This window comes from Haliaeetus albicilla, chromosome 18, assembly GCF_947461875.1.
Source record: "Haliaeetus albicilla chromosome 18, bHalAlb1.1, whole genome shotgun sequence".
In the NCBI taxonomy this organism is placed as follows: Eukaryota; Metazoa; Chordata; class Aves; order Accipitriformes; family Accipitridae; genus Haliaeetus; species Haliaeetus albicilla.
In genome coordinates, this window is record NC_091500.1 from 6397624 (window position 1) to 6423254 (window position 25631).

The following is a 25631-nucleotide window of genomic DNA, read 5'->3' on the forward strand; positions in this document are numbered from 1 at the left end:
CCGTGAATCAAAGCCACGGGAGAAAGGCAATTTGTCTGGGCAAATGCTGTGTGGGCAGCAGGCAGAGGCTGAGATTGGCAAGGGGAGGCCAGGGTGGCACCTGGGACCCTGGGGAAAGGCACTCTGAAGAGCATGGACTTAGAAAGTGAGGGAATACAGGGCAGTCTGTCGAGAAGAAATTGGGGTAACAGGTTTGAAAGAGGCCATGGGGGAAAGAGGGAAGAAATATGCAGGTTGGGGATAGACAGGGAGGGGGTAGGACTGCTTTCCAGAAAATAAGGACTTACTCTAATGCCAGCAAGATGGTAATGGTTCGTAAACTGTAACTTTTGAGAGGAGCAGCTCTGCTGTATACACATAGCCTAGACCTGGAGATTCCCCCCCCTCCCCCTTACAAACATTTCTCATATAAAATTATTTCCTGTATTCCTCAGTGGGATGAAATTAAGACCTTATAAAATGTTATGGAAAAGACATGAGGGCCTACACGAGCCAACAGCTTGGTACATTGCAAGTCAGGCCAGGCAGAGACACAACCTGGGCCTGATAGGCAAACAGCCAAACTACCACCCTAGTTCAGTGCAATGCCTTTGTATCTTCATCAGTATTTTAAACTACTGGAAGTTTGCTTGACAATAGAAGTGTTCTTCATCAAAGAGATTAATGATCACGCTTCTTTATTTGCAATATATTGAAAAAATTGTAGGCTGGTAGTCAGAACCAGGCACAGTCACAGTTGCTGGCTCTGACAGGTCTATGGCATTCTAGTCATGCCTTGTTTAAAGCTCATTGTCTGCATCTGCAGAAAGTAAGAATATACATCAATCAACCAGAAACTTAATTAAACATGCCTTGGTCTTCCCTAACAAGTAAATGCACCCTTACCTGTCTGAATTTAATGTCAAAGGACCAAAAGACAGCTTCTTTTTGTGCACAGCAAAAAGAAATCTTTCCATTAGACCTCTCGGATGCCAGACAGTCATTGCTGCAGCCACAAGGCTGCAAAAAAAAAAAAACAAACCCAAAACTGTCCCAAAACTGAGCTTGGAAAAAGAGAACACACAGCAAATCTGTTAACTAGCTTCCAGCCTATCCATTTTACTCTGGAGCAAATCTCCCAGCCTTTGTGCCTAGGGACAGTTTTAGTCTCTAATTTTGTGGCTATGATGATTATGGCAGCGTACTGTGAAAGATGACCTCGATTCATGGAATGGGACAGTAGCATGGGTCTGTGTCCAAGTGGTGTATCTTACATTCCCGCAAAATAGGTCAGTAAAACTCATCTTGTACTGAGGACATACAAGAAACTGTTCACTATTTACACGCTCAAATGAGTTTTCCTGGTCCTCAGATATTAATCTTACCAAATCAGTGTATTTAATATAGGAAAGATTCCTCACAAGTTAAAGACATAGAAGTTGTGCTATAACATTCAGAGTTCTGTAAACAACTGTGCCAGTGAGTATTTTTTGATAGCTGACAAACCGTAGTTATATTTTTTAATTGTGTTTTTTGAATGAAAAAAAATCTAACTTAGCTGAGACTAAGTGTCATTTGACATACAGCAGTATGTTTTACTGATGTGATACTGAGAAATGAGTTTTGGTGGGATTTGTTTTTCAATGAAATTCTAAACATAGTAAATGCACAACTGAGAACTGCAACACTATTTTAAAACCGCCTCTGCAGTTAACTAAAATTGATCTCTCTAACAAGGGCTAAAAATAGAAAGAAGAGAGCACACAATGACTTTTCATATTGCTCCCTGCAGGCTCCTTAAATACGGGTGAATATGACCTTCACGCAAAGCTGTCCCAGAGTGTGGGACAATGAGTGATATTTCACATTCCACTGCTCTAGAACAGGAATCGATTTATTACCCAGCTAGCTAGGGAATTCGTTTACATGTTTCCATTTATAACACTGCTGCATCAAAGGAAAGAAAAAAAAAAGAGTTTTTTGTTTTTCTTTTATTCAGCAGTTTAGAAGCAAAGCATCAATTCTGGAAATAAAAAGCAATATAGTACAAAGTGTTACACCTGACAGCCCTTTTCTATGGGCTTTCCTGCTGAAGAAGAATAAAACACAGGAATCTCTGACGTTCTGATACATATTTTCCCCCTGTGAGAGATCCCACGTGAAAAAGATATGAGGTGATCCTGCAAACCTTGTGAATCATGACACATCTCTTCTGCACCCCATGCACTTCAGCTCTGGGTTACTCTGGTGGAGTTACACAAAAGCCCCAGTGATAAGATGTCTGCAACTGGAAGCTAGTCTTAGAACAAGAGAGCAGCATCTTCAGTACAGCTGGGGAGAAAAAAATTCTCTCATCCCACAAGAATTTCAAAAATAAACTCTAATAAATTTTCATGAGCTCACCCCCCAATTGTTATTAGATTGGATCTGAAGTGTTTTATTTCAATATGAAAATAATTTAACAAGCTATTTTTTCCTATGGCTTACATATGTAAATTAGACAATTTCTAAATGATACTGCTTAGACCTGGAAGTGGAATCTTTTCCATTTTGAAAATTTTAAAAAAGGATGCTTCAACAGCTTTGAAAGAAAACTATTTGTAAAGATGACTTAATTAAATCAAAACTAATCCTCTCCTGTGAAAAGTTTTGGTTTCATCAGATGAGCATTTTCTTAGGGAAAGGATTGTTTTGAAAATCCCAGCTAGCTTCAATTCCTGGCATTAGCTGAAGATGGAAACACAGAAGAAAGTCTATCTGCATTATCCACTGACATCTATCCTATTTTGCTAGAGGCTACAACTTATCCCATTCCTTCTGCATACAGTTTTCAACAGAAAATGGGCAGTCTCAACAGAGCAATCCTGCTAGGATTGGGGAATGGTAGTTCTGTCTCGACAAACTTGTTAACATGAGAGATTCTCCACTCTGGTGGAGATGCAGTGATGCCTAAACATTTGAAGAGGTATTCTGCATCTTGGAAAGCAGTACCAAGCAGATGTGATTTAAAACAAAAACTCCTCAAGTTCATGGACAAGCATTTATCCAGTCCCCACATAAACCATCAGTTGTCTCATCTAAGCACAAATCCAAGCACAATAAATCGTGTAAACAAGCTCTGATCTGCTATTCAATCAAATAGCACTCACTAGCTGCAGATAAGATCTAATTCTGTACACACATACGGTAAAACTCACGCTCACGAGCTGCAGACAGGATCTAATTCTGAACATACATATGGTAAAACTCATTCTTAAGTAAACAACCAGTTGACATGCATCAACTTAAATCTAAAGCTTTAACGCAACTTACAGGCTTTACCTCAACCTCCTCTATGGTTATTCTCTACACTGCTGTTCTCTCATCTGCTTTTTCTGACACATTTTCACACAAGGACCAAAAGCTTACCTGGTCCTAGCTTAGAAACTGCATAAAGGAGGTCGTAGTTGATGACAGGTGTTGCATCATCTATTGGTTGCCACCCTACAGGTGGGGAGGCTGGAGGCGAGATGAGAAACTGTTTTGCAGGCTGTGGTGGTGCCAAATGAAGCTTGTCTCCATCTGTCTCGGAGGTCTGAATCTTTAAAGCATAACAAATACATTGTTTAGTATAGGATGGGTAAATGGAATGATTACTCAAATCATACACTTCTAATACCAAATGCCACCCAGGCAGGGTTTCAGCGTCAGTCTCAGCAGAGAAGGCCTGGAGATGAATTTCATCTCAACCTTACAGATGGTTTCTCTACAGTAAATACACTGTGGGGGGCTGTTATATGAGCAAAGCTACAATGTTTGTGCCTATTGTATACGTTCTCTGAGGATACATGCAAAGCTTTGGTATCCACAGCTGCTAGTTCAGAGATTTTTGAGGCAGAAAAGATATTGTTGTGATCTACTGGCCTAAACTCCTAAATAAAACCAGACATTAAACAAGAAACCAGTAAGTCCTGCACCAAGGCTTTATCAGTAATTTCAGAGAGGTTTCTGAAGATTTGTTTTCTTTAGCTGAAATGAGAAAGGAATCTAACATGTTCCTTAGTAATTTGCAACTAAGTGTTCTCATTTTATTTCCATCTTAAATTATCTAGTTTAATTCCTGCTTTTTTCTGATATATTAAAGAAGTCTCAACATAAATGAATTATACTACAGCCATACCTGAGCAAGTTTACAACCAGCTCGGGCCCAGAAGCAATAAACTGCATTTGCATGACAGCAAGCCTGAGACAGCACCCTGCTATACCACAAAGGGTTTTGCAAAGAGCCAGTTAGGGTCTTTCAACTCCATGTTCCCCAGAACTTCTAGTTCTGAAGTGCTTATTCAGTCTGGCTGAGGCCCATACAAACATACACTGCTCCAGACACTGTGCTGCTTCCACATACTCATTCCCTGGACACAGCTAACAAGCTCTTTTAAGACTGCATGTACTGGAGAGCGTAGTGCAGATACCTAAATGGCTTTGCAGGAAATCAGCTTAGATATGGAGACTAATCACTATTCTGCACACTTTTCTTTTTCTTGTGTTATCCTAAGTTTCCTATTAACCTCTTGATTGTGCAGTTAGAGTGAAATGATTCTGAGATCTGCTTAACAGCAGGTTTGGAAACCTTTCAGAAAAAAATCACAGCCAGATCTAGGAGATTAAGGCATATAAAATGGGATTGAGGTAACTGTCAACACCTAAATCCAACTGTAAGATCTTCTGAACTCATCTAACCCATTAAGCATATTTCACAACTGTAGTTTCCCATGTTCCTGAGGTTCTGCTCTGCCTAAGCTCAAAACCGCTCCTATTCTGACCAGGCTGTAGAGGCTCAAAATGTAACTGCCTCCTAGGTTTGATTGATATCTTCAGATGACCCTGCCTTTAACCTAAGACCTCTGAAGGACCAATCTGGCAGCTTAAAGCACACTTACATTGCTTTTAAGCACTAGTGAGTATTCCATAAGCCACAGTGGCCACAGCAATTTATTAAAATACATTCAGAAGAGGTTGTGGTCGGGTTCTCAACCTCCCTCACCTTTCTACATCCTGGCTGGGGCCTAGTACTCACCCAGGCTGTGGGAGATCTGGGTTCTCTCTCCCTTGGCCAAGAATTGAACCCCCATCTGACACTTCCAACAGATGGATATAATCACCTACACTCCCAGGCTAGGGGTGTTGTTCTCCCCCACCTTCTCCCTTTTACTTGAACTTAATAGAAAATTCACACATACATCCAGTAAGTAAAAAAAAAAAAAAAAAAGGCAGGAAGAAGCCTGACTGTGGCTCAGGGTTGCAGTCAAATAATTCAGCCCTACTTTTTTTACGAACTTATGATACTTTACATTACCGCCTTTTTTATAGCTAGTTTAGAGAGTTACCCACAGAAAAGACCCAATCAGTTGTAAATCAGTTCTAAGCTATATAAATTCTGTGTGTTGAATAAGCAACTTGGGTCCTAAGTGGTCCTTGAGATTTACTGCAGACCCACTGGGCAGGTACAGCTCAGGCAACATAAGGATGTTTAAGTAATCTTTTAGCAGAGAGATTGGGCATGGGAGAAACCTTTATCACTTTTATTCAGTGTTACTGCACAATGTTTCTATAAAAGCTATGCACTAACATAGAAGTAGGTACCAGATTTCATTACCTGTGCAAAATACAACTTTAACTTCTTCCCTCTGAACTGTGTTTCATGCAGCTCTATTCTGGCACGAGCAGCTGATTTGGGACTACTAAAATTTATCCGCACGCGCCTGAAGCTTTTAAACTGCTGGAATGTCACGCAGTCATCATAGGCATGGAACAAGCCTTCAAATTTTTCCTGCAAATGAAAAAGAAATAATGCTGAAGATTAACTTTGTGCTCTGTCACATCAGTCTGTGCCCAAGGATAATCTGAAACTTGACAACAACTGTTTAACTAGGAGGTTTCAGCCTGGGGCCTTTGGGGGTGGGTGTCCACAGACTAATAAGGGCTCTATAAAAAGACACTAAGGAAAGCACTGGTCTGAAAGTGCTGAACTCTGCAAAATGTTTGGGGGAAGGAGTCTTCAAATTGAGAACCCAGCAGCTATTGAATTTCTCCTAAAAGTTGAGCCAAACTGTGACAGTGACTTATGAAATGAAGCTGAAAAGGGCATATGACTGAAAAGACCAGACAACTGTGGTCTTATCTGTACAAAAGCAAACATTGTGTTGAATTACAATGGACTCAGCAGACAGAGTCAGGTGCACTGTAACTGAGGGTTACATTCACGTTAACACTGCAGGGTCATTTTGTATTGCATGTTATGTTTTTCTGGATGTTTTGGCTTTTAAATACTTAGTGCAGATACACACTTGTTCTTTGAGAGTTCCTGTAGCACCAGGGAAAAAGTAAATAACTGAAAACAGTGACCTGTCCCAAAGACAAATTTCAGGCTTAAAAATGTTCAGCTGTAGAACTCCATGTTCAAAAGCACATGACACAAATACGGATATTTCAACATTGTAAAAGAAGGGTCTGAAATGTACCACATCTATGGACCTAGAGATCAGCAGAAATTCAAGGTACGTTAGCAGCCTTGGAGGATCAGACTCTCTCTGCAATTTCTCTGTAAACTATGTGCACACAGTGGACTAGTTCCACATCATCAAATAAAACCAGAGTCCTTAAATCAATTCTGACACTTGCACAGGTCTTTTCATTCACGCAAGCATAGATTCATAAAATGTTAAGACTGAAAGGGAGCCGTTATCATTTAGTCTAGCCTTTGTGCTTACTCAGTTTTTAGACTACCACCCAGTGAGTCTCACATAAAGTCCTAGTATCTTAACTACTGCAACCCAGACTTGGAAGTCTTAGAAGATGGATAATCAGCCAGAGCAAAGCCCCTTCTTTTAAGAGTTCTTTAACCTGAAAAAACCAGCGTTTGAGATGATTGGCCACACCATTTCACACGCTGAGGGCTATTATGTCAGGTGTTTGCATAATTACAGTAACCTGACGTTTTCTTTGATATATCTGCAAGTAAGCACTTCTTTCCTTCTCATCCAGGAAAACAATTTCTTATCCCTTAGAGTGGATAATTGGTAGAGGCTGCAGAAAGATGAAACAGAAAATGCAATTTATGTAATCTCATCAATACTTCAGTTCTCATCTGTTGATCTTACAAGCAAGACAAAGAATCCAGAACTACTTAGAAAAATGTATCCTGAAGCACAGTGAAGCTGCATCAGGGAGCACCAATAGCACTGTCAGCATGATACATTTGTTAAAAAGTTAACTAGGAAAACAGACCAGTTTCGTGGCAAGGAGTATTAAACACTAATACGCATGTAGCAGATCTCCTTTCATTCACTGCCAACTCTGTGGTCTTCTTCCCCACAACTGATAGTCCATCTCTGGCACCCTTTCAAAGGAACCTCCCTGTGGTCTATTAAGCTTTCATGATTTTCATTTCATTTTGCCTGACCTCACTCACCTCTTCCTCTCACCACAGGAGATACTTTGGAGGAGGGAAAAAAATAAAAAAAAGAGAGGAGAGAGCTCAGTGGTTTGGTTGAGGGTGAATAAAGGCATACAGTAATCCCACAAACAGCGTGAAGTTGATAGGTTTGTACAAGCCGGTCTAGTCATACCACCTAATGTTCAAATTGCTGACATTTCACACCTGAGTTATGTTTTTTAACTGCTTTGCTTACAGTTTTGCAAAATTCCATTTTCCTGAGCAGAACTCTACATCCAGTGACATTTGTATAAAGGTCAGCCAAAAGCAGCAGTCATCTCAGTCCTGTCCTGCTTGGAATTTTGATGCTACAACCTTCACAATGACCAGGGAAAGAGGGCTGGGGGAAGGGAGAGAAAGGGACAAGGGACCAGCATATAAGGAGGACTTATGCAGCGTTCAGAAACATGCAGTAGTGTGGATAATCTAAATAAAAGATAATAGTGACTAATTAAAGCTTATGTCTTTATGTTACCTATATTACCTATTTCAGACTTCTTCAATTTTTTTTTAAAAAGCACCTTGAAGTAAACAAACTTAAATACATAAATATATATATGAGAGAAATCAAGGTATTTATATATATACACATACATACGAGAGAGAGAGAGATGATCAAGGTATTGTAATAGAACTCACACAAGCTAAAAATAAGGAGCAAGGTGAACATTTCCTAGTCCCCTGTAGTAGCTCTCAGTTTCCCTACAAGTCAACAATAAAAAAAAATCATAGAAATTCATCATATAAAAAAAGTATTTCACCAACAGTGGAAGAAACCATGCATGGACTTGTCTGAACACTAGGAAGTAAGTATCTATTACAACTGACAATTTATTAGGAAACAGATTCTCCCTGTATCAACACAGCAGTATTTTCTTGCATTGGCCAGTCCTGTGTGCTGGCCCTCTTTTTGCACAGCATATATGACAATGTGGAACCTAGATCTTCGTTAGGGGCATAATGCAAAAGAAGGGAGAACGAGATTTCAAATGTGGGTCCAAGAACAGTGAGCACAAGGAATGTTCTGGGCACATTTCTGGACAATACTGAGACGTACTCTCATTAGGCACAGAAAGGGACAGATGGGAATATCTCTAAATAAAGCTGATTAAGTACTGGACGCCAAATGTAATACTGGGAGAACATTAAAGCACTATGGACTTTATTCTGCTTACTTTTCAATTTGATACTGGAGCAGCTTTAGAGATCCAGCTTTGATTAACACTCCTAAAAATGCCAGGGGGGAGGAGGGGAATGAAGCCCTCTATTTGATATTAATACAGGGCAATCTATCCACAGTTGAGACACATCTACTGCACTGACTCAAACTGCATCTCCCATTAAAAAGATTCATACATCTGAATTTTTCTACATTTTCAGCTGATAATAATAATGACCTCAGCAGAGGTCATTAATCATCAACTGCAGTTAATGGCCCTCAGCTGCATCTTGAGCCTCCCAGCTTGATATTAATTCCCATATGTCTTAATTGCTATTGCCTGTGACTTCTAATATCTGCTGAATGTACTTATCTCAATAAAAGTCTCAGAGTCATTCCAATCTCTAAGAAAATGTATCATATACGTTTTAAAGACCTAAGCAAATTCCATCCCTTTCAAGTTTCGCGGCTAAATTATTCAAGACTCATAATCCCCTCAATTCAGGACTTTTAAAGCGCTTTTAGGATTCAGTATTTTTAAGATGCTTTTAGAAAATAAGTCTTCAAACTTTCAGAATACTTTGAAAACTCCTGAAAAAAAATAAAGGAACATCCAAAGTTAAGCAGCAGTGTTGCTACTCTTAAAAAGCCAAAATGCATAAAGTCATGAGCGATGCATTTATTTCTAGGATTTGGGCATGTCTTCATCCATCCCAGGTATGTCTCCGTGAGAACCAATTAATGCTCTGGCGAATGTGAGTAGCCTTCATTTGACCAATACTGCAGAAGCTCTCACTTCTCCCTCCTGGGTTCCATGGCCTCTCTTCATCTCACTATTTCTTTGCCCAACACGGGGCACCTTTCCCCAGTTGTTTCCTGTCACCTTCCATCAGCCATCATTCACCACCTCTAGCAATTTCTAGAGTTGTTTGGGTTTTTTTAATTAACAAAATTAGCACAAAGTAGGAACATACTAATTAAGGCTGCTGATTACTCAAGCTTGATTGTTATCATTTACGACAGCCAATGCAGAGGACAAACAGAGCACCATCCAAGGAAGAAGTGAGCACTGGAGTACAAGGTCAAAGCTGTGCACTCATGGACTAAAAACTTATTCCTACTACTAAATGGGAGCTCACCTGGGAACCAAGATCCTATAAGTCCCATGATAGAAGTGATGAGCGAAATGCAGCCATAAGGAGGCAAACAAAATACTGGATGCATTTGGAAAAGTATTTCTAGTACAGCATGTAAAGTATTAACAACATTATATGGAGCACTATTACACCTCATTAAAGATGCAGGTTTTGTTGCCTGTATCCCAGATAGATTAAGCCAAACGGGAATAGATTCAGATACAGGCTACAGGGAATGAACAACTTGCTGAATAAGAAATGAAAATGCTTGGCTTATTTAGCAAAACAAAGCAAAGCCTGAGAGGAGATGGGACAATCATCAGTAGTTTACCAGAACTGTACAGAATAAAGACAAAGTATACTGTATAGACTGGAAGACTATGTTGGCATGAAACGAGTGGAAACAATTGGCATAATAAATAGGTTTAGTCTAGAAGTTAAAGAAGGTTTCAAACATCAGAGTAATGATCCAGAAACAACCTTCCAATTACAGCAGCAGTGGTGAATGATTATTTTTTTTTTAAGATTGAATTTGGTTAGTTCATGTGAGGGACTATGACAAACTATGGACACAACAAGCATTGTAAAACATGACTGCCTGAATTAGCAAGTGAATTGGGTTCTGACACAGCAAGCTCCTGTGATTTATTTCCAAACATTTCTTTCATGAATAGCTCCACTGGTATTGTGTTCATTCAGGACAAAAGCCAAGGCCTAATTCAAATCAGTGGAAGTCTTTCCACAGACATCAGTGAGCTTTGGATTAGAGCCCTAGAACTCAGAACACAAATTACATTTTATTGTTCAGTGTGTTTACGCTCATTATCACCCTTGTTACACGTTTGATTTAGGAGATGGCTGCGATTTAAAACTTTAGTCTAATCCTTTTTCGTAGAGTTTTGCAAGCAAATAAAGCAAGCATTTTTCCCATTTTAATTTTTCTTGTTCATGTATATAAAAGATAATCCAAGCAACCAACTGTATACAATAGGGAAACTGAGACATAATTGACAATTATGAAATATGTTTTCCCTGAAATTCGTTCTGTACCAGATATAAATTTCTCTGTAAGAAATACTCATCTCAGTTCTGTTTCCACATAGCCACACTGGTTACAACACTGCAGAAAGATGGAATTTCATAGAATATATGGAGGCCATGCACCAAAGAGTCTTCTAACAAAAACATTCTACCAACAGATTAATTCCCCATTTACAGCAAAGAGGATGGGCATACTGGTTAATTCTGGTTAATATAAAGGAGTCACTAAAGTGGCACACATTTTTTAAAAAATAATAATACAGAAGCCTAGAAAATATCAGCTGGAAGTAATTTCAGGAATGGGATATGTCAATGCCACATGAAAGGTACTGTAATGACCTAGTGTGGATATTGTGTATGGCTTTTCTCATCCAGGATTAAGGAAGATGGAGGCAAGCTGGAAGAGCAACAGAAGAAGACTGCAAGGATGATGAGAAGTGGTGAGCTTGTTACAGGTAAAGGTGGATGATCTTGCCTTGGGAAACAGAAACTAAGGTATGATGTGCTACATCTAAATATAAAGAAATCAGTAAATGATGTGAAGGGAAAGGGATTATCCAAATTAAAACAACCAATAGTGTTGGTATGAAATGAAGACTGCCCATTAAAAGATTTAGGCTCAAACTGAGGAGGTTATTTAGCACTAGACCCATAAAATTTCAAAGTGCCATTGGCCCAGAAGTAGCAAAAAGGCTAATTACATTCATGAAAAGGACAGGAGGGAAAGATTACAGGACAGCAGTATGCATTTCTGTACTACTGAAAAAAAAAGAAAAAGGGCTTGATTTGTCTAATTAGAACTTTAAAGAACTGGGTTCACCTCAAGTGCTTTTAACAATTATTTCATGAGCCACAGAAAACATGCAAGCAGTTTGATATAACTCACATGTGAAAATTCCTTAAATGGCAAGAACTCCTGCAAGTAGCCAGTGTAAACAACAGCCTAATCAATGATCAAATTCTCTGCTTTTAAAAAGGTAAAACTTACCAGGAAACTTTGGAAGCACATATGAAAAAGTACTATTGATTCTCAGTTAAAATTCCAGGAGTGCTGAAAAGGGAGAAAATATTTTAAACCGATTATGATGATCGTCAATAAAGAGCTCCCATGGTCCTGTTCTCATGCTTTTAAGAAATGGCAGGAGAATAAAAGATAAATTTATCACTCAGAGACCACCTTAAGGCACAGGTCTCCACCTCATAGCTTTTTATTTTACCTTTCACTGAAGGTAGCTATAGCCAAGAGTGTCAGATCTGCCTACTCCCTCTTTACCAGTGAGACAGGTTATTATTTGAATAAAATATTCAGACTGAATACTACTGTCTTAATGTTGGTTTGTAGAAATTTTCTTCTGTTATCAAAGCGAATCCCTTGTACAATCCCAGGTGGAAACAGCGACAAAAAAATGCAATAGAAAAATGTGTCCTTCCACCTGTCATTCATCAGGGTACACTTTAAGATGGTAACGTTTCTACATGTGAGAAATTTTGAAAGGGGAGGAAAAAGAGGGGAACACTAGGTATTTTGTCAGGTTACCAGAATTACAAAGTAGTCTGCAATGACCGCCTGGTTACTGTACTGTCTAAAGCGTGTTTCTCACCTTGAAATTCAGTGCAAAGTTCTGCTCATCTCTTCCTGAAGTTAGATTAGAGCACTGAGATAGGAGTGAAAAGAGCTTGGGTTTATTTATTTACATTAAACACAGCACTAACTAACCTCTTCCAAAATTGCACAATTGCCTCAGTACCCAAACAAATCAACCCAGGTTTGCTACCCCAGTTCATGCAGTTTGTTGTTCTGTGCTTGGCTTTCTGTTGTTTTTAACGGGTGAAGGTCAGATAAATTGTGAGCCAAAGATGAAATGAAACAGTATGAGCCAAAACAAATTGGACAAGTTGGACTTAGAGAGGAGCGGGTTAAAAAAATGCATTAAATGTTGCTCTCTCCAGTTAAATCAAGACCAATTTGCTTGCACTATTGCAATCCTGTTAATGTTAAGGGGGATCCTAATACCTTTAAGTTCTACTACGTAAAGAATACACATTTTGTATTCCAGATGTGATGCTAAGTGACCTTGTTGCTCTGCTCTTTGTAGTGAACCAACCCTAAACAGAACACACGTTGGCCACAAAGCATATCTGCACACAGCCCTGGTCCATGGCTCACACATGCTGCCGTGTTACCCTTACACGCTAGGGCTGTTTTGGAGGCATCTGCATAGAACTTCTAGATCCTGAAGGCCGCATCCAGGATTTTGCCTTCATTTTGTGCCAAAATCATTCTGACAGCAGAAATATTTGATATAATGCTTACAGATTCAGTGTCTTGTTCCAGAGACAGGCTTTGAGAAAGTGTAACAGACATCACACAGTGTGGTATAGACATTTGTAATTCATCATCTCACAAAATGTGATGTCAAAAATAGGTGGGAAACTGGAAGAAGCTTGATAGTTCCACCTCACACTGGGACTGAGGCAGCAAGAGCCATCCCTCATTACCAGTCCTCCTGCATGAAGACAGTCCACCAGGGCATGATAGCACTGCAATAGCACTGCAAACCTCCTGGTACACAAAACAAGACAGACTTGCCTCTTGAAAAAGCAGCTGAAATAAATACATTTATGTTCAGCTCCAACTCATCAGCACAACAAAAAGTACAGAGATAATATCTGCCCCAAAGCTTAATGGAAACAGCATGCACATTTCGGAAGAGGCTGACAAATGTCAGGGGCACAGAATTTTGCTGCGTTGCCTTTTCTGTTTTTAACCAGCTCACATCCCTGTTTACCTCAATGTGACGCACATTCCTCCTGCTTAGCTCCACTGATCTGGAAACCAAAGGCTCCTTCAAGATGAAATAAATTGTTCCTGTGGCAATGCCAAGGGGGTGATTTAATATAGTTTGGAGACTTCTCAATTCAATTTCACACCCAACGATTGAGCTAAAAGAAAAATCCACACTTTACATTTCTTCTTTATATGAGCACTGCTATTTTACTGTATCACCAGCAACAGCTTTTCTGAGCACTCCATATTTGAAGTACTCCAGTTCCAGATGCCATATTAGCTCCCTGAAACACTAGGAGTGCTCTTTCAAACCGGTTGGCCAAGTGCACATTATATGACTAGATCTATTAGTTTCACCCCCCAGTACTAGGAAGTGTTCTGCAGAGACATCGTTCTTTGTTCTCTGAGAAGCTACTTTTGATTCCTGTGCTAGCTACCATTTTGTGCAACATCACTCAATGATGTCTTTTTTTTCTCTTTTGCGTCATATTTGGCAGTGAAAAAAAAGCAAGAACAGGTTTGTGGAGGATTTAATGCAATTTCTGTTTTCCAAATAGCAGCTTACATTTTGGCTCTAGAATGATAAAAATAATGCTAATAACAAAGACACGAAGAAGTCCAAGGAGCTCATCTGCATTGGATTTAAGAATGTACATAGTACAATACCGGCTATCAATTTTGTCTTGTTGCTGCAAACATTTAAACCCAACAATTAATTGGTAGCACAAGAAAAAAATTACTGTGTATACGTTTAGCCTGTTTCAGTAATTCCTAAAGTTCCTATTATCTTAATTTAGCAAACAAAACTAAGGAAGAAAAACAACCTTAATTAGTTTTTACCAATAGCTGCTATGTTTGTATCACTAAGGGTGTTCCAGTAGGAGCAGACTGGTGCTGAGGACTTTCTGATTAGGTGCCATGGAGTGAATGCTCATTAGGAGCTGGAGCATATTAGGCATGCTACTGGAGAGCATCTTCTATATTAATTTCATCTCAGAGATATCCAGTTCATGAACTGCTCTGTGATGTGAACAAAAAGCACAGTTAAATAAGATCAACAGGAAAGTTGCCTCATGAGAATCCCCAGCTTAGACTAAAAATGCTAATGTAGACACACACAAGTATTTCCCATAAGAATAGTTAGCCGGCACTCCTGGAAAAGCCAAAAAAAAACCCCCAAAAAACAACCTCAAATTGAAGTGCTAGGGACAATAATAAGGGACTGGTAGTCGAACTTGTGCACGAAACTAGGATTAAAGTTATGCATTATGAGAAGTTGTGTGAAAAATATTCATACTAACTGTACAAACTAAGGGACTGTAAGAAATGCTAGATAAATATCCATCTTCTTATTGCACTATTTTGCATTGATCTTTGACAACATAAGTTTCATCTGCTCAACCCTTCTGAGGTATACCACTCTCCTCTTCTGTGTGGTGACACTGAGGTGAGGACAGAGTCGCTTATAGTCACAGTGCCCACTTTCGGGCAACCATCGGAGTAGAACCAGTGTTTCCGTAACTCATTCAGGAGCATCTTTCTTCTACAAGCATACAAAAACCAAGTCAGAGCATCTAGAAAGCTCAGTCTCTTAAAAATCTGTTCCCGAGCCCGCTGAAGTGTCAGGGGACACGTCTGTCGCTGTCAGTGACGCAGAATCAGGACTTCACTGAACAGAATGCTAAATACAAGAATGAAATATAATAAAGTGAACACTAAGAGCTGAGAAACCTTGTTTTATTTATACTCTTGGAACTGTAATGTTGTAAAACAACCATAAAATACATACTATTCATTCCCTGTCTCTGTCAACCCAGTTAAACTAGACAAATAAACAAGAAAAAGCCATGGGACAGTTTAAACAAATAAAGTGCTTGCCTTGCCATTTCCTGATTTACTATTTTGCCTACAGTGATCAACATTTATAGCAGTTCAGCTGTTTCTCATCACGGTCATGGGGAATTTTTTTTCCCTTCTCTCTCCCCCAACAACTCCAAACTGCACTAACATGACTAAAAATACAGTTTGAACTTGTCTGGATTTAGAAAGGACACTGACAATTTTGAAAGTGACTGTTAAAAAAACCAAGCAAGAGAGTAGAAGAGAATCTCATCCTGTGCTCCTCCATAAATGTCGTTTAACTGTCAAAAAAAGGTACAAGGGAAAACTATTGACCCACCAATACATATCCGCAGAAGTTTAGTAAAAAAATCTCTGCTAAAATGTAGCTTCAAATACAAAGGAAAACAGTCTACCGAGAGACAAAAATATAGAAGTCAGTTTTCACTCAAGGCGTTAGTCTTACTTTGCACCTCTGCACTAAAACATAAAACAAAGAGCCTCTTACTACTGTCTCTTGCCTTTCTCCCCGCCATTGCAGCCCACAATGAGTGGGCAGAATCTGCAGTACTGTGACCACCGTCTAACACTCTGGTTGTACTATTTGTCTGTTTCTTATTCTTGCCAGTCTGTCCCCACCATCTGTCATTTGCCGTCTTACACTTAATTTGCAAATTACTCAAGCAGGTCTGTTGTCTGTATACATTTGAACAGCTCCTAAAAACTACAGCCTCCAAGACTGGAGTCTCTTTATACAATAAAGATACATAGAGGACAATAATACACTATCTCCAGTTGAGTGACTGAATGGAGTCTGTAGCAAACCTACATAAACTACATGTGAATAGCATTTCAAGCTTAACAGTATACAAAAGAAGTATCAGAAATAAACATACAAGGAAGAGATAAAAAGAAAATTAAGAAAAAATCATCCTAAAAGGCTTTTATGATTCAATAAAGTCTTCTTCTGTACCTTGCCAGTGAAAACCCATCTTCATCATCAATTATTTTTGCATATTTTCTTTTTAACCTATTTTGCTCTTTGTAGTCCTTCCTTCACTAATTGTTTATATGAAAACATTTGAGCTTGATGCATTTATTTGAAGGGAAAAAAAAATCTTTTTTTTACTATTACATAGGATATAGACTTTTCTAATAACAGGAATTGTGCTACCAAAAATGGGAAGACACCAGTGTGTGTGTGTGTTTGTGTATATATGTATTTAAAAAAAAAAAAAAAAAAAAAAGTAAGAGAGAGGATAACTACAGGTAACAGTCTGTTCATCCTAACTTCAAATGGCAGAACTTCCATAGACTAAAATGATGATATTGACACAGTGCACTCAAAGAGGCAACTATAAGAGATTGCAAGTATATCATTCTCCCACAGCCACTGATTGGTGCCCTCAGAGGAGCCTCAGATGAACTATAATCTGCTGGGTATAAATGATCTTAATGCTGTTATCACTCTAAAAAGTTTACTGTGATTTTGATTTTGCAGATCATGGAAGAAAATAGGTGGAAAGTATCTGCATAAACAGAGATGATGCACTCTTCCCTCCATGCTGCTTCTATACTGTCACTGTAACACCCATTTCAGCATTGTCCTACAAAAAAATCGAAGATGCTTTCCAGTTTGAATAAACTTCAGTGAAAAAAAATGTGCTTGAAATATTTTTACACTTAGAGAGGCTGTCTTCTCCCCCATCAGATGTCTCACTTGTTAGAGGACTCCAGGATCCCAAGCTGCACAGATGCTCAAATATGAAAGAAATGCTGTACATTGGTCTACCTGCCTAATTAAAAAAATTGCAACAGTGTATTTTCATTTCCAATATATACCACTATGCTTAATTAGCCTCTAGAACTTCATAGTGTTACAGTACCTAATGAAATCAAGAATTTAGCACATGTCAGAAAATTGGGCTTGTGTAGGCCAGAAGAGAGATTTTGGGCAGACTTGGTAAGCAGTTTCCCGGCACCCAAGAAGGAGTTACTGAGATGACAGAGCCAGGCTCTGTATCAGGTACATAAGGGCAGAAGAAGAAGAAGAAGCAGCAATGGTTTCTATGTGCCTCAACAGCTGCTAGTACTGTCCACTACTAGACAGGATACGGACAAAGGAATTTCAGTCTTACAGTGATATAATTGTTTTATTAGGCAGATGGAAGAAACCCCAGGGTGAAAAAGCAAATATTCCTGACCAAACTGCTCCCATGTAATTTTTCAACCAACTGGATAATTTCCAGTTGGCACAGATTTTGTTTAGAAACAAGAATTGGAAAGTAGACTAATCCTATCTTACAGCTAAACCCAGCACTGCTCTTCATCAAAATCATTTTCATTTCCTGATGTGAAAAATATAGCAGTAACAGCATGATATTAAAATGATACTGGACTGGCATTATGAAACTGAAGCCGCTCTTCAGAGAAGCTTGCATCCAGAGCAATCGGTAAGAAGGCAACAAGCCCAGTGACTGGCAAGCAGAGTGGTAACCAAATGTAGGTTTTATTCTTTTTATGAACAAGTTTTTTTAAAAATAAGTAGGACGTATAAAAATAATTAGTACCCCGTAGAGTCCAGTTTCTTGCCCTGCAGCACTGTTTCACACTGTCTCTGTGTCAAAGAAAGGTACATGCCTTGTGAATGCCATTATGTAAGTCTATAATCTGTGTATCTGCAGTGGGAGACAAACATGTAGACTTGAGGAGTCTGGCTTTGAGGTCAGTGAGGTTTTTGATTGAGATCTATTCGGTGCAAACAGATTCTAAGTGACATGAGAAGATGTGGGACTACTGATTTCGGGGGGAACTAGTCAGTCAAAATAAAGGGAAGCAACCTGTTCACTACTGAGGTTACATCTTCAAATGCCAGAGGGTCTCCCAGACCACTCAACCTGATGCACGGACTATACCTGAATCCAGCTGCAAATCACTGCACTGCAGAAGCAGTGTCAGTTGTAGCCTCAAGAATAGAATTTACACTTTTCAAATTCAGTTGAATTGTTTACTTAATCAGTATGGGATACTAATATTTAATTAAGAACAAATTATCAATTAAAAGTGAACAAGTTTATCCTACAAGTCCCTTAGTGCAGTCCAAAGACTCCTGCCAAGAGGTATTTAAATCAGAAACACAGCAGATCCATACTTGCTACATATAAACCTCAAATTTGATGGAAAACATTTAGGGGAGAATAAATCAAAAGAGGTTGAAAGCAAGGGTACCTTCCTATAGACAAGTGGTCTCAAAATAGAGTAGTTCAATATATACCAATCTGCAGCTATTATCAACCACATACTTTATTTTACACAGAGATATACACTCCTATTAATTACCATTTTACCATACCTATACCAATTACTTATTCCCTCAATGGGTTTGCGTGGCAAGGTTTTGGTAGCGGGGGGGCTACAGGGGTGGCTTCTGTGAGAAACTGCTAGAAGCTTTCCCCATATCCGACAGAGCCAATGCCAGCCAGCTCCAAGATGGACCTGCCACTGGCCAAGGCTGAGGCCATCAGCGACAGTAGTAGTGCCTCTGGGAAAACGGATTTAAGATTTAAGAAAAAGAAACTGCAGCCAGAGAGAGGAGTGAGAACATGTGAGAGAAACAGCCCTGCAGACCTCCAGGTCAGTGAAGAAGGAGGGGGAGGAGATGCTCCAGGTGCCGGAGCAGAGATTCCCCTGCAGCCCATGGGGAAGACCATGGTGAGGCAGGCTGTCCCCCTGCAGCCCAGGAAGGTCCACGGGGGAGCAGATCTCCACCTGCAGCCCAGGGAGGACCCCACGCCAGAGCAGGGGGATCCCTGAAGGAGGCTGTGACCCCGTGGAAAGCCCGTGCTGGAGCAGGCTCCTGGCAGGACCTGTGGCCCCATAGAGAGAGGAGCCCACGCTGGAGCAGGTTTTCTGGCAGGACTTGTGACCCCGTGGGGGACCCACGCTGGAGCAGGCTGTGCCTGAAGGACTGCAGCCCATGGGAAGGGACCCACGCTGGAGCAGTTCATGAAGAACTGCAGCCTGTGGGAAGGGCCCACGCTGGAGAAGTTCATGGAGAACTGTCTCCCACGGGAGGGACCCCACACTGGAGCAGGAGACGAGTGAGGAGTCCTCCCCCTGAGGAGGAAGGAGCGGCAGAGACAACATGTGATGAACTGACCCCAACCCTCATTCCCTGTCCCACTGCGCTGCTGGAGGGGGGAGGAGGTAGACAAAATCAGGAGTGAAGTTAAGCCCAGGAAGAAGGGAATGGTGGGGGGAAGGTGTTTTTTAAGATTTGGTTTTATTTCTCATTACCCTACTCTGATTTGACTGGTAATAAATTAAATTTTTTTCCCCAAGTCGACTCTGTTTTGCCTGTGATGGTAACTGGTGAGTGATCTCCCTGTCCTTATCTTGACCCATGAGCCTTTCATTATATTTTCTCTCCCCTGTCCAGCTGAGGAGGGGCAGTGATAGAGCGGCTTTGGTGGGCACCTGGCATCCAGCCAGGGTCAACCCACCACATTCCCAAAGTAAATTCTCCTTATCCAAGACATTTTAAACCTTTTCTTAAAGTCCATCTGCTCTGCTTCTGTTTCACTATAAAACTATATAATCTATAAAACTATATAAACTATAAACCTATATAAAATAGTTAAAGCTTAAGCAGAAATTTTAGCAAACACCGAGCCAATGACATTCAAAAATATTCTGCATTGTTTTCTAGGATGCAGTATGCATTGTATAATCTCCTGTTTTGGGACTGCTACTGTATGCCAAGCAAATGTTTTTATTCAGCAATACTTAGTGACACCAAGCTCTTTGCCCTACCCCAAGAAACATCACTACTTTGGGAGTTAAAATTGTGGGCAGGAAGCTTAGATCACTACAGTTTTTCAACAGTTTGTCTAGTTATCTGCTACAAAAGCAAGAAATAGATATCTAAACATCTTTCCTCTTTATTCATTTATTTAAAAAATTCAGACAAAAATGCATCAACTTCCCAAACCTCCAAAACTTTAAGTATGCCAATAATTTACTTCAAACATAAGCAGCATACTTATTACTGTTATGGCCCAGCATTTGGCTTTGCTCCCAGCTGTCGTGATTAATAAGAATTTTTTTTAGTTCAACGATTCTCAGATTATGGTTCAAGGACTAGCAGTCGCCTGCAGAAAGCTGGCTGGTCGCACAGTCCTGCAATTACTCTAATATAATCAGCTGTTTCTAAACATAAAGGTACTACCTTTCACACTTCAGTAGTTTTCTTCTTAGGATCTGTAAACAAGATAGCAACATGAAATCTCATTTTTAGACAAAAAAATGTGCATCTGAAAAGTCTAACCAGCCTGAAGAGACAAACAGTGCACCTGCAATAGCAAGCTTACTTAGACTGACCAGCGGCCACATTAGCACAGAATCCAAACTAATAAACTGCCACTCAACAGAATTAACCTGCCCAGCATCAAAGTACCAAAGAAAGAGACTCTAAGTGATACACTCTGTCATCCATATGTCTGGAAATTACCTGTAGGAAATCATATCCTGGGCTGCATAAAAGGAAGGGTGGCCAGCAGGTTGAGGGAGGTGACTGTCCTCCTCTCCTCTGTTCTGGTGAGACCCCAGTTGGAGTACTGCGTTCAGCTCTGGGGTCCTCAGCACAGGAAAGACATGGACCTGTTGGAGCGGGTCCAGAGGAGGCCACAAAGACGATCAAAAGGATGGAACACCTCTCCTGTGAGGAAAGGCTGGGAGAGTTGGGGTTGTTCAGCTGGGAGAAGAAAAGGCTCCAGGAGGACCTTATTGCGGCCTTTCAGTACTTACAGAGGGCTTATAAGAAAGATGAAGAGAGACTTTTTACCAAGGCCTGTAGTGACAGGACAAGAGGCAATGGTCTTAAACTGAAAGAGGGTAAATTTAGATTGGACATAAGGAAGAAATTTTTTATGATGAGGGTGGTGAGACACTGGAATGGCTTGCCCAGAGAATTTGTGGATGCCCCATCCCTGGAAGTGTTCAAGGCCAGGTTGGATGGGGCTTTGAGAAATCTGGTCTAGCAGAAGGTGTCCCTGGCCATGGCAGCGAGGGTGGAACTAGATGATATTTGAAGGTCTCTTCCAACCCAAACCATTCTGTGATTCTACATTTGTTTTGATCACAAAAGCATGATACTGCTGACTATTACTCACTGCAGTTCATTAGAATTTGTGAGATTTGCTTCACACAACTCTTCAGACACATGAATTTCTTCATACAGTTGTGATTTTGATTTCTTTTCAGGTGTACTCCTTTGCACTGAATTTCATCCTGTTGCTTAATTAAACGTTGTTCAGAATGTTGACCCTGCCCCACCAGCACGGTGTCATCCACACATTTTTTTAAGGTTTTTCTCTGTTGACTAGCGTCATTAATCTCGACCTGGTTCCAGGAAGAAACATGTGAGCTTATCTACTTAAATGCCTTCACTGTTTGAGAAGGAACCACTTCTGCTTTGGACATTTTTCAAACAAGTACGCACCCACTTTACGGAAATTATATTTAGACTGTAGATCACTTATGAAAATTACTGGAACAGCCTGAAGGCTTTAGTCAAAATATCCACCTTCCACGTCTCCTTTATCCCAGTTATCCAGTTGCCCTCTCAAACAAGGCAGGCATATTGATTTGACATGATTTGCTCTAGACAACCCAGGCCTAATTACTTCCAAAGTACTTACAAACTTATTTCCAAAATTCAAGTTAGATAAAAATATCTGTAATTATCCAGGCCTTTCTCCCCCTCCTCCTTTTAAACAGAAATGCTATTTCTTTCCATCTCCCATCCTCGGCAGTCTCTCTGTAACCTGTGAATTCCCAAAGATAATTTCAAATAGTAGAAAGATTATTTCAACTATATCATAAAGCATTCTTTGGTAGATTTTATCAGGTCCTGTACACTTGAATAACTGTCTTACCTCTGTATTTTTAGCAGTTTTTCTCTGCTCTGGCCATTACTAGGGTTGGTTTTTTCTGTTAATTTAGCTCATTATCTGTCAAGCACTTTACATAACACACATGAAATCAGTCATACCATAACCCTCCCCACACTGTTTGTTATGTATGTATCTTGCTGTTAATGGATTTGCACATTGTTTTCCTCTTCTTTTTATGCATCACAAGACTTTCCTTGTTCTTATTTAAATCCTCTGCTAATTGAAATTCATTTTATGATTTTGCACACTTGGTTTTCACTTTATATATAAATCCTTAAACTGTTGTAAAGCAAAAGGAGTATCTGATCTGGCCATAACAGTCTCTTAATGTACATCCCATCTGTCCTTTGCATCAGGACAGATAATCTCCATTATGCATTCAAACACGCCTCCTTAACTGCTAATTCTCATGCACTTCTCTGTCTCTCAGATAATCTTCTTAGGAGACACTATTTACCAGCTCCATAAGGTTGCTGAAAAGTACTTTAAAAAAAAAAAAAATTTCCTTGTTCATCTGATCTTAGACTTACTTTATTTCAAAAGCTTACTTCAAAGTAATTTTCACCAAAAGTACTTGCCATTATTAATATCTTCCTTAATTGCTAAGATCAAAATCAAAAATCAAAACCAAATTACCCACCTCCATTTGCTGAAAGAAGCGTGCCCAGAACATTTTCATAATTTTGATATATCACATCTTACTGTATCACTTACTGGTTGGATACTTTTAACAATTTAGAAATAATAGTTATTTATTTCTAGTATCATCTACCACACTGGACAAAAACAACATGGGAAAACACACAATTCCTTCTTGCATTCCAGAAGGATGAAGCAGAAAGGAAGATAGAGAAGGTAGGAATAAGTTACACTAAAAGAAAATAGATTGGGGGGGGGAGGGGTAGGGTTTACAAAATATTTTCTGTTCCATGCATGCCTATGTGTCTTAGTCTAGCCACATTCAATCATCTAATTCCTTGTAAGACATTTAACAGCAAAAAGTTTTGAGGAGGGAGCTGAAAGGAGAGCAGCAGCAGCCCAGAGTAAGAGTTCACAAAGGGATTTTGTTAACTGGAGGTGGAAGGGAAGCCTGTGGGAGATGCTTTCAGGAAAGTAGAAAGCTGTCAAGATTAATTTACCTAAGTTTTCAATTATGCTAACACCTGCTTGGTGAAAGCTTTTTCACAAAGCCCTCCTTTTTTGACCATCACCGGATTTTTCTAGCATCTTGTCTCAGCTTCTGCTCTCAAAGTCCTTAAGTCATTCTGCTACATCATGAGAAGTCAAAGTCATCTGTTCTCACCTTGGTCTTCCATTGATTATTCTTGTTTTCATCAATTCTCCCTCCATCCCAACTTCTCTGCCGCTTTCACCCACTCAATTAGAAGGCCTGCCACAACCTACCTCCCTGCCCCAGCCTCCACAAGAGTTTTCTCCATACTTGGTCTTGCACCACAGAGGCTACTTCTGATGGGGGAAAAAAGAAAAACCCAACAAAAAACCCCACAAAAACAGCGCCCTGTCATCATACTGACTTTCCTCTGAAACCCCGTGCTCCCCTTCCTCATTTCAGCCACCTTTTTGAATAACTAACTGCTTTCCTCCTCCGTCAGGTTAAAACCACAGCTCAGGACTTCTACCTACAACCTGCTCCCCTTAAAGATACTGGCTTCTCTTAAACAAACATTCCTCTTTGAGGAAGAAAGGCCATTTCTGATGGTTGGTTGTTTTGGGGCTTGGTTTTTTTATCAGCACTAGCAAATGAAATAATAATCCCCCAAACAAACCAAAACAACCCCCTTCCCAAAACAAACAAAAAAACCTGCAAAAACAACCAAAAAGGACCCACACCAAACCAACAGCTACAGACAAGCGGTGATTAAAACAAATTTCCCAGTATAGTTCTAATTATTTAGACAATGAAAAAGTTTGTATTCTTATTGGTTTAGTTACTGGTTTTCTCTGAGAAACATGGAAAAGTAACCAAAACTGAATGAACCTTGTCATCACGCAAGAGAATACACAGCAGAGGATGATGAAACTTGAGGCTGGTAAACTTGGAGTAAGACTTATACAGCAAATGAAACAATCTTATTCTTATCTCCTCCATAAACGGAACATCATTTCTTGAGAGGATTAGCAGTTCTTTTACCACAATTTGTTCATCTGCCTGCACAACAGCACATCTGACCTACATGAACAAAAGGACGGATGAGATTTCTGCAAGGTTACCACTTCTCTGGCCATGACATGGGTATAACACAGCAGAACTCGATGTTGCATGATTCAGCTGTCTGAATGCCTCCGCCTTTTATGGCCAACATAACAAGATTACTCACTGCAATATATGAAGCAGACAGATACTTCCGCAAGTGACAAATTGAGCTGAAGAAATTACCGTGTACAGCTGCCTGCTGATACTGCTCTGAGCACAATAGGTTCATTGTGTTTCTCAGCTCAGTGACTATTATTTCAACAGATAGGACTATCTGGTGCTGCAAAACTGGAGGCTCTTCCATGCTGCAGTACATTTCTCCTGCTAAATATGAAGCCATCCTGCAAGATAAAGTCCATCTCTCCCTCCAGATGCTGCCAGAATCTCAGGCAGATTATGAAAGGCAGCAGGTTTGGGCTAATTCCAAACAAACCCAAAAAACAGCTAGTAACTAAGCAAAGCCCCTTGTTCTCTGGAAAACATCTCGAGCCCAAACAGCATTTGAGATTGAACATCTCAGAACCTCACTGTTAAAAATAAGGATTATTAATTACACCAGATGTGATACATTCCAATCCAGTTTCCTAATCAGAAAACTTATTTTCCAGTTCCTTAGTCCTCCATCTGGAAGTGAGAATACTTGGAACTTTTTATCTCTAACAACACTCTGAAGTTTTTCAGCAACTCCAGGAGTACAGAATAGACACACTGCCATGGAGATGCTGCTGCAGCACCCAGCTCTGCACAGGCCCATCCAGCTGGTTTCCTCTTGCAGTTTGCTCTGCAGACACCCTGTAAGGACAGTCAGGCTGTTTACTCCATCAGAGCTGCTACAACCAAAGGCTTCTCCTTGATTCAGCACCAACAGAAATTCCAAATGGGGGCCGTTAAATGCATCACAAGAACACTGACATTGTGAGGAGGGGATCTGTGCTTTCACGAATTAACATGAACGAAGCGGAAATCAACCTGAATTCTAGGTAGAAAGCATAGGCTGGAGCCAAACTTGATGGCTGCATGTGCATTTTAGAAGCATTGTCAATGAGG

General features: G+C 40.0%; 1 protein-coding gene across 2 annotated transcripts in view; it reads right to left on the reverse strand.

Moving 5' to 3' along the window:
* Positions 1-25631, reverse strand: part of RCAN2 (regulator of calcineurin 2) — a 93285-nt gene that overhangs the window by 11825 nt on the left and 55829 nt on the right. For both annotated transcript variants that reach the window (XM_069805620.1, XM_069805621.1), the window contains 2 exons: positions 5615-5788; positions 3388-3559 (listed from right to left, as the gene is read on the reverse strand). In XM_069805620.1, coding sequence (XP_069661721.1) covers positions 3388-3559; positions 5615-5788 — 346 coding nt within the window. The remainder of the gene's footprint in view (positions 1-3387; positions 3560-5614; positions 5789-25631) is intronic.